At 32.7% G+C, this 10735-nt stretch overlaps 1 protein-coding gene across 1 annotated transcript; it reads left to right on the forward strand.

The window, feature by feature from the left end:
* The first annotated feature begins 7268 nt into the window (after positions 1 to 7268).
* LOC127791382 (trans-resveratrol di-O-methyltransferase-like) lies at positions 7269 to 10123 on the forward strand. The gene is made up of 2 exons (XM_052321213.1): positions 7269 to 8086; positions 9670 to 10123. Exons 1-2 carry the CDS (start codon positions 7316 to 7318, stop codon positions 9970 to 9972), a joined length of 1074 nt encoding a protein of 357 aa, XP_052177173.1. The 5' UTR covers positions 7269 to 7315; the 3' UTR covers positions 9973 to 10123.
* Positions 10124 to 10735: the final 612 nt, after the last annotated feature.

Consider the following 10735-nt stretch of genomic DNA (forward strand, 5'->3'; position numbering starts at 1 on the left):
CACGGTTCATGAACCGCCGGTTCCGGTTCATGAACCGCCGGTTCCGGTTCAAGAAATCTTTGAACCTGAACCGAACCGCCCAAGGGCGGTTTGGGACGGTTCGGTTCCGGTTCCGGTTCGTGCCGGTTCGGTCAACGGTTTGGACCGGTTCGGTCAACGGTTTGAGCCGGTTCGGTCAACGGTTCCGGTTCCGGTTCAAACCGAATTTTTTTAATTTTTTTTAAATATTGTTGTATTCAATTTTGGTCCTTGTTCCGTTGTTCGGTTCGGTTTGGTTTCGATTTTTAATTGTTAAATGTAATTGTAAATATAAATATTCTCAACCATATTTTTAATAAAAAAACACTACTAAAAATTGAAGAAATATAAGTAATAATTTCATTAAAAATAATTAAAACAACTAAACAAGTATGTAATATAAGTAATTAATTTTTACAAATGTGAAAAATAAAAAATAAAAAATAGAATTAGACTTAATTTCATTAAAAAATAATTACAACAAAAATGTAATACAAGTAATTAATTTTTACAAATGTGAAAAAAAATAAAATATGGACTTGGATCCTACGCATCTTCATTGGAGTCGGAAGTCGCCGTTGTTGAACCATCATTAACCCATTCGTCAGATGATGATGAATGGATAAGTTCTTCTTGACGTCGCATGTTAGCTCTTTCCCAATCATCGAGGCAAACTTGAGCTTCCAATGATTCTGGAGCCAATCTTGATCTTCTTTCGTCCAAAATGTTGCCTCCACTACTGAATGTTTGTTCAACGGCTACAGTTGAAGCTGGAACTGCAAGAAGTTGACTTGCAATAATTGCAAGAGTTGGAAATGTCTCCTTGTGCCTTTTCCACCACTCCAAAATTTCAAAATTTAAACCTGTATCATCACCAAACTCAAAAACTGTGGTTAGATAAGTTTCGAGCTCCGAATGTGAGCTCGATCTAGGTTTTTTCCTCCTTTGATCTAAAAATTTATGACCCCATTTCATTGGTTGGGAGGAAGAGGAATGCGGAGCCATGGATGGAAATGATTCTTCACTACTAGGAGCAATAACATATGCTTCATATAATTGATTGCATAAAGTTCTAACTTTAGAAATTATAATATTCACATCAATTTCTTCATTATTTTCTAATCCTAACAACGAATAATAGTTAGACAAACACTCAATTAAACCATCAAATTTACACCTAGGATCAAATACCATAGTAACAAGAAAAATTTCAGGAATAAATTGATAATAACGTAACCATTTTTCTCTCATTTCTAAAACAGCATGACAAATTTCTTCAACATTAATTCCTTCCATTAATACACCGGCCACATTCATTGCTTCTATTAAAAATTGATGTGAAGTTGGTTTATAAACACTACTAAGTGTATGAGTAGCATCATTAAAAATTCGTAAAATATTCAAAATTGAACTACAAACATTCCACATAGTTGGAAAAATAGGATATTGTGGAATATAATTTGCTGCAAAAGAACACAATAAATCTTTATATTCAAAAGATTGATTAAGTAATTTAAAAGTTGAGTTCCAACGAGTAGGGACATCTTTTGAAAAACGTTTTAGGGTTTGACCATTGGAGGTGCAAAAATGTGCCCATGCTTTTGCAGTTCGAGGGTGTACCCAAATATAAGAAATAACATTTCTAATTGGATCTAAATAAGAATTAAGTGACTTAATACCATCTTGAACACATAAATTTAAAACATGACATGCACATCTAACATGAAAAAATCTTCCACCAAAATTTGGTTGGCAAATTCTTTTCAATTCATTAATAGAAGCAGTATTAGCCGATGCATTATCAAAAGAAATTGAAAAAATTCTATTAACTAATCTATATTCTTGTAAAATTTGTTGAATTAATCTACAAATATTTTCAGCATTATGACTTTCATCAAAACATCGATACGCAAGAATTCTTTTTTGTAAAACATAATTTTCATCAACCCAATGACAAGTAATACCCATATATGAATGAGTTTGCCAATGATCACTCCAAATATCACTACAAATAGAAACATTAATATTATTGTTTTGAAAATATGTTATCAATTCAATTTTTGAGTTTTTAAACAATTTTAACAAATTCCTTTTCAAAGTATTTCTAGGAATTGATTTAAAACTAGGATTAACAAAGTTTTGACAAAATCGAGTAAAACCTAATTTTTCACCAAAACTAAAAGATAAATGATCAATTGCTACCATTTCAGCTAAACCAGACCTACAATTAGCTTCATTATAATGAAATAATTGAGGAGAGTTTGAAGAGGTAGCAAACCCGGATATTTGTGTTTGATCGCGGCTCAATCCAACCTTGAGCGGGTGCTTTGTTTGCAAATGTCGGGCGAAAGTACCATATCCACCTCCTTGCTTGAATTTGTATACTTGATTACAATAATTACAAGATACATCAAATTTACCATCTCCTTTTGGTGTTTTCTTGAAATGAATATTAAAAATATCAGAAGTAGAAATTTTTCCACCTCCCTTTTGTTGAGTTTCACTCTCTTGTGTTTGAAAATTTTGAGCTTCAAACTCAACATTTTCAACATTTCTACCTTCACTTGCCATTTTTTTGAAAAAAGTATGATAATAAAAAAATATAATAATGATAAAATAATATAGTAACAAGTAATAAATAATTAACAATATAATTGAATAAATTGATAAATAACAAAATGAGAAGATTGAAGAAATTGAAATTAAAATATTAAATGAGAGACAAAATTGAGAGAATAATAGCTTGAGACTTGAGAGAGAGAGAGAGAGAAAGTGTGAAAAATGAGTGGGGGAGGGAGGGGTATATATAGATAGGAATTATAAAATTAAAAAAAAAAAAAAAATTGGGGGGTGTCCAACGGTCCAAATTGGACCGTTGGGGGGGGGGGGGTGCACGGCCGCACACGCACGGGGGGGGTTGGGGGGGGAGGGGGGTGTCCAACGGTCCAAATTGGACCGTTGGGGGAGGGGGGGTGTGCACGGCCGCACGCGCACGGGGGGGGGGCCGGTTCCGGAGAACCGGAACCGCCGGTTCCGGTTCCGCGGAACCGGCGGTTCCGGTTCTCCGGAACCTTGAACCGGAACCGGACCGAATTTCGCCGGTTCGGTCCGGTTCCGGTTCCGGTTCGGCCGATTCCGGTTCCGGTTCCGGTTCCGGTTCGAACCGCCGGTCCGGTTCAATTTTGACCATGTCTAGTTGGTGGGTCCTACGGTAATTAAATTAGTGATCATCTAAAAAATAATAAAAATTATAAAAAATTTATTTTTTATTTTTTTAAATATAAAATTACTAATTAAAATTTTATATTCTAATATAGAAAGTAAATCTTTTTTAATTAATAATATAACTAAATTACTTAATCTTTCTTATGACATAATTGAACGCGAATAAGATTTTATTTATTTTAATTTTAAAAAAATTATTTTTACTAAACTTACAGTAACAAAAATAGTTAATAATATTCTATAAGGTATTCATACATTTGAATTTTTTTTTTTACCATTTTTATAAAATTTTGTATCGCAAGTAGTGTTTTAATTTTTATGGTTATAATTTCTTTTAAAATTTTTAATTTTAAAAATAAATCTAAACCATCAATATCAAATAGCATATAATGTTTTAAGAACTTTTCAAGATTTAAATAATTTTTCTTCAAATTATTATCATCAAGCAATTTTAACTTTTCGACATTATAAAAAAATCAAAATTATTTTCATAAATTTTAAATTGTTCTAATCTATTTTGAAGAGAGAAAATAGTATAATCAACTAAATATATAAAATAATTAATTTTAAAAAATTCTTCAATAATTAATTTATCTCCTCATTTTCATTCTCATCAAATTATTTTTTCTCTTTATTATACTTTTTTTTTATAAAATTTTAATTTCTATATTCATTTGTTATGTAATCTCTTTAACATGATCATTTCTTTCTTTTTTATTTTTTATTTTTTATTAATTTATACTTTTCTCCCTCCCTCGCCCATATCACTCAAAAGTTAATTCAATATAAAAACTCGTGTGATGCAAGGATCTCTTTCTCTTTTTTTATTTTAATTTTTTATTAATTTATACTTTTCTCTCTCCTTCACCCATATCACTCAAAAGTTAATTTAAAATAAAAAGTTGTGTGATGCAAGGGAGGAAGGGAAATGCTATTACCTCATGGGCTACACAATGATATTAAAATATTCAAAATATTCCTCACTCAAGATCATGAAATAAGTCGGTGAGGCGACATAAAGCAATGAGACGCATGACTAAAATAAACCTTATCTAAAGTGGTGATGTGTCACGAGGCGATAAGACGCGGTAAGGCACAAAAAGTATTTTTATCATTTATGATATATTATATAATTTATGAAATAGTCCATAAGGTAACAATAGCATGACCAATGAAAAAAAAGGGTAGCAAGTGAGCCTTATCTCTTTCTCCTATTATTAATTTTCTATTAACCTATGCTTCTCTCTCTTTCTCTCATCTCACTAAGTAAAAATTTTTCAAGATTTAAATAATTTTTCTTCAAATTATTATCATTAAGTAATTTTAACTTTTCTACATTATAAAAAATTAAAATTATCTTCATAAATTTTAAATTGTTTAAATCTATTTTGAAGAGAGAAAATAATATGATCAACTAAATATATAAAATAATTAATTTAAAAAAATTCTTCAATAATTAATTTGTCTCCTCATTTTCATTCTCATCAAATTATTATTTTTTCTTTATTATACTTTTTTTTTATAAAATTTTAATTTCTATATTCAGTTGTTATGTAATCGCTTTATAACATGATCATCTCTTTCTCTTTTTTTTTTTAAATTTTTTATTAATTTATACTTTTCTCCCTCCCTCGCCCATATCCCTCAAAAGTTAATTCAATATAAAAACTCGTGCGACGCAAGGATCCCTTTCTCTGTTTTTTTTTTTTTTTTTAATTTTTTATTAATTTATACTTTTCTCTCTCCCTCTCCCATACCACTCAAAAGTTAATTTAATATAAAAAGTTGTGTGACGCAAGGGAAGAAGAAAAATGCTATTATTATCTCATGGGCTACATAATAATATTAAAATCTCCAAAATACCCCTCACTCAAAATAATGAAGTGAGGCAGTAAGGTGACATAAAGCGGTGAGGTGCGTGACTAAAATATTGGATAGTGAGGTGTCACGAGGCTATGAGGCACGATAAGATACAAAATATTTTTATCATTTACGATATATTATATAATTTATGATATAACCCATAAGATAACAATAGCATAACCAACGAAAAAAAGGATAACAAGTGAGCCTCATATCTCTCTCTCCTATTGTTAATTATCTATTCAATATAAAAAAAAAAGTCAATTCAATATAAAAAGTTGTGTGACATAGGAAAGGAAAGTGAGTTATATTTTTAATTTTCTATTAGTCTATACTTCTCTGTCACTCAAAAGTTAATTCAATATAAAAAGTTGTGACATAGGAAAGGAAAGGGCTCCTTAATCAGCAACTGGTGCAAATTTGGGACCACTCTTTTTTTGGGGGGGGCTCTATACGTCGCACTGAGGTTAAACAAACTATATAGTGAAAGATATTAATACAACATTAGGAGAGTATACACAAGGAATGAGTGGAAGAGATGAGGCCATAGTAAAAAAAGAAATGAGAGCCGTCCTAGAAAAATAAAACCAGTTTCCCTTTTAGGTGGTGATCCACCCTTTATCCTAAGTATATTTTTTTTATAAATTTTTATGCATTAATTAAACAATAATGAGTGGAAGATACTAATAGAACGAAATTACTTAAAAAATAAAAATAAAAAAGATGCAACAAGGGAATATTAAACAGTACCATCAAACTTTTTTTATGAGAAGGTAGAGTGAGTGCTATAAAGAAAAATAAATTTATCCTTCAAAAATAATATTAAAGGTTAATGTTCTTAAAAATCAAAATTAAGTCTTTCATTTACTTCTCTCTCTATTGGAGGAAAACAAAAATAGGGAGTTTGATGGAAATAGATGAAAGTACGTTTCAATCCATTTTTATTTTAGTTGGTAAAGGAATCCATTTTAATTTAATTTCATTACTATTTGCTTCATAATTTCTTTTTTTTTTAAAAAAAAAGAGATATGTATAGATATAAATAAAACCTCTATACAAAATACAAATTAGGGCATATCCCAGTTTACATGATAACGTAAGTGAAGCACACACTCAAGATTAAAATAAGACTGAAACCAAAAAACATAGCAGAAGCAACAACGGAGCTACATAAAATGGAAGGTAATGAACAACTCTACATGAAATCAACTCTGAATTCAAAGGCGCTTTAACGCATGTCTTCTAGATGAATGTGGAGACTAGGGGAAGCAGCGAACCTGAAGGCAAGCATGGAAAAGTCACCCAGCGTTTTACTATGGAGACACATAGGGGTTTAGCCTGCTCCAAGATACTAAGTAGATGACCACCTAAGCCAGGAGTACTGGTCAGTAAGGGGCCGCCAGAAATACCGCAGTGCACGATTTTGTAGAGTATGGGGAAATGAGATGGTGACCAACCATGCCCACACGACATACTGAACCTAATGAGCGAGCTGGTCCACGCAATCCACTCGGAATCTTGCCAATACTGGTTGTTGCGCTCACACCACAAAAAAATACCATCGCTTGCAAGACCAAATGATTAGTAACATGCCAAGTATTTTTACCTTTTCACCGAGCCACCATCCAAAGGAGACCCCAGTATTCCATCGACGCTAGGGCCATGCAAATTTCTTCAAATGCTTAAAAAATGACACCACCTGTCTAGAATAGGAACATTCAAAGAATAGATGGCTATGTCTCTCAGAATCTGCCCTACAAAGAAAACATCTATCGGGAAAAAAAGGATTTAGCAACTAGCTGCACCTCCCATGATTAATAATTTTAGCGAGGGTTGTAACATATACTAATATGTTGCTTTTTTGATTAATTTAATAAATATTAAATATTAAATATTAAATGTTAAAATTTTCTAAAACTTAATAAAAATTTACTAAACCCTAATTGAATTTGAAGAATCCAGTAGGTTCCGAACCTTCTCCTTCTAATTAACACGTCCTCTACAGGATAAGCAAATTAAATCAAAATTCCAAATATAGAACACGAAAGTCAACAAGCTTTTGGCTTAAAATTCCAAATATAAAACACTAAAATCAACAAGCTGGCCTTTGGGTGATGGAATGGGTATTTCAAAGCCCTATATATTTCTATATATATGTTCAATTCAATGTGCGATATTTTATCAAGAAGTTGAGAGAAACAAAAAGCAGATGGCCGAAAGAGGAAGAAACAGCGGCGAGCTACTCAAAGCTCAAGCCCACATATGGAACCAAATATTCAATTTCGGGAATTCTTTCAGACTCAAAGCCGCAGTTGAACTAGGCATTCCAGATGTCATCCACAACCACGGCCAACCCATGAAACTCTCAGACCTTGTTGCTTCGCTTCCCATCAACCCAGCTAAAGCTCACTGCATCCCCCGCCTCATGCGCGGCCTCGTTCATTCCGGCTTTTTTCTCGAGAAAAAAGCCTCAGAAAATGAGCAAGAAAGTTGTTTTTCTCTCACGCCCACTTGCCACCTTCTCTTGAAGGACAATCCCTTCGACTTATGTCCATTCCTGCTCGCCGTGCCGGAGCCCTGTTTTATAAATTCATGGCGGTCTTTGAGCACTTGGCTCCAGAACGATGATCCTAACACAACTTTTAACACTGCGAATGGGATGCCATTTTGGGATTATCTTGGCCTTAATCCGACGGTGAACGATAGGTTTAACGAGGCAATGGCTGCTGATTCGAGATTGATTGCTAGCGTGACGGTTCGAGAGTGTAAGGGAGTGTTTGAGGGGGTGAATTCGGTGGTAGATGTTGGAGGCGGCACCGGAACTATGGCCGCCGCCATTGCCGACGCGTTCCCACACTTGAAGTGCACGGTGTTTGATCAAACGCATGTAGTTGGAGATTTACAGGAGAGTCAGAATTTGAAGTTCGTGGGTGGAAACATGTTTGAGGCCATTCCTCCTGCAGATGCAATTCTGCTCAAGGTGCATATCCATGAACATGAACACTCTTTTTTCTGTAATTTTTACTAGAATAATATCTATTTTTGAAAACTGAATCTTGAATATCATTCTTTTCAAAATTATTACCGACATAACATCCTCTAAAATATCCTCTAATTTATGGTGCCAGCGAGGGTCCTTTGTGACATGAACTAAGCAAAATCGCTAGTGCCACCAAGGGTTATATATACTCTTAACGCTTGAAGAAATTTCTCCTACTGTGAAAAAACAAAAGCAGACAAACAACTCTCCTACCACTACTAGGGGTTATTTGTCGCCCTTGATTTTGGACTTTTAGAGAAAGTTCTCAAGATGTAGGAGCACATGTAACCCCTAGTACCTCGAGCCTAGATTTGCAGCTAGCCTCCTTTTCTGTCGCTTTGCTTTGCTGTTTCATCAATAAAAATATGTCATGTAACTAAATTAATACACACCACCAAATAATAATTATTTTAAGTTAACAACAAAAAAACTTAACGTTTTCTTTTAAAATTTATTTTGTAATTAACAGAAAAAATTCATCTCTTCATCTAAAAGAATACTAGAGAGAATACTTCCAGATGAAGAGATGAATTTTTCCTTTTAGTTGCCAAATGAATTTTGTTGTTAATTTGAAATAATTACTATTTAGTAATATGTAAGAATTTGACAAGGTGACTTATTTTTATTGATAAGACAACCAAGAAAATAGGGAATGGGACAAAGATCTGGGCTCCTAGTACCCCTAACAGTTTTGCTTACTCTAATGCCACATAGGACAACAATCTTGCATAACTGATGACGTGTCTTCGTGGGCGGAGCCAAGTGAGGTCCAATGGAGATAGTTGCCCCCACTTGGTTGAATTTAAGCAAAAAAAAAAAAAAAAAAGTTTATATTATTTTTAACTCAAATCCAACTCTCAAAATAAATACAAAATTATTGTATTAAAATTTAGGGTAAATAGGCTAAATGACCCAAATTCTTTAACTCCTAAGTTTTAATTCATTTTATTTCTAAATTTATCCCATTTCTTACTTTCTTTTTCAATTCCCACTTGATTTTCTTTCTTCTGATTATTATTGCTACAATAAAAAGAGTATCTTTTGCAATAAACATTGTGAATAATCTATTACATAATAGGAATAGAGACCATTGGATAAATGATAGCTTAGTTGTGTACATATGTTGAAAATGATGTATTTAATAAAATTAATAATGAAGTTATTATACGGTATTATCAAAGTATGAAAAGTCATAGAAAACAATTATAAAAAGATTTTGCATTTTAATATTATCATTATTGTCTTATTTTTTAAATTACATTTTTTGTATTTAAGTTTGCCCCACTAAATCAAAATCCTGACTCTGTCCCTCGTGTCTTAAAAAATGTTATATTTGTAATTTTTTTGAAAGGGATGCTATATATTTTGGATCTTTTTTTCAAGATTAAATTTTATATACCTTTTTCTTTCTCTCTCTCTCTTTCTTTTTTTGTTTGTCTAATTAATGATGCAAATCTCAACCAAAGGGATTATGCTACTTTTCAACGTCTCATGTCTTTGAACCATATCATGCGCATTTGCAGTGGATTTTGCACTCTTTGAGTGATGAAGACAGCATCAAATTATTGAAGAAATGTAAAGAGGCAATTCCAAGCAAAGACAAGGGGGGAAAGGTGATAATCATAGACATGGTGTTGGGAATCGAAAATGGAGATCATGAGTCCATTGAGACACAACTCTTCCTTGATATGCAAATGATGATTAATGTGGGTGGTAAGGAGAGAAACAAGAAAGACTGGGAAGAGTTGCTTTGCAAAGCTGGTTTTAGTGACTATAATATATTTCCAGTTTTAGGGTTAAGGTCTCTCATTGAGGCATACCCTTAATCAACTCAGCATAGTTTGTTTCAACAAATAAGTGAATTACATGCATACATCCTATTTTAGGATTAAGGTTTCTCATTTAGGCGTATTGTTGATGAACTCAACATTGTTTGCTTCAATAATAACTTATTCTAATTCATTTGAGATGTCAAAAGTGGTGATTTCACACTCTTAAATGCTATTACCATTTTTTTTTATCTACGTACCACACAGACCGTTGGGTGTCTCTGATTTTTTACATTTAGGATTGGAAACCGGAGTGGACTCCATGGCCACCTATTTTAATTCATAGTCCTGCTTTTGCGAGTCTCCTTCGTAGTGCGTCGTCTGACATTCGACCAGTCCGTGGTTTTATTTAATAAATAAAAATAAATTAATAAATTTTTTTTTATAAAAGACAAGAGAATTTATTAATTTAAATAGATGCACCATTTTAATAAAAGTATAGAGATTATTGTCAGATGGGTTTAGGTAGGACTCACTCCTAAAAGCTACCTCTTAGGAGAAAGGTGTCCAAACTATATATAAACAAAATAACAACCTAATAACTTGAGGATATGGGATAAATACAACTTCAACATAGTTCAAAGCCACGGAAGAGAGGGCAAGAGTTACCCAAGAAATGCAATTACCAAACCATGACACTAGCACAACATCCAAACCAAAATCTCCGCCGCAACTGAATTTTGCGATGATTTTCTCAAAATCGTAACAAAATTCATTAATAATAAAATTGAAAAATAAATTTTGCGGCGGTTTTGATCAA

The sequence above is a fragment of the Diospyros lotus genome, chromosome 15 (genome assembly GCF_014633365.1).
Source record: "Diospyros lotus cultivar Yz01 chromosome 15, ASM1463336v1, whole genome shotgun sequence".
NCBI classification, from domain to species: domain Eukaryota; kingdom Viridiplantae; phylum Streptophyta; class Magnoliopsida; order Ericales; family Ebenaceae; genus Diospyros; species Diospyros lotus.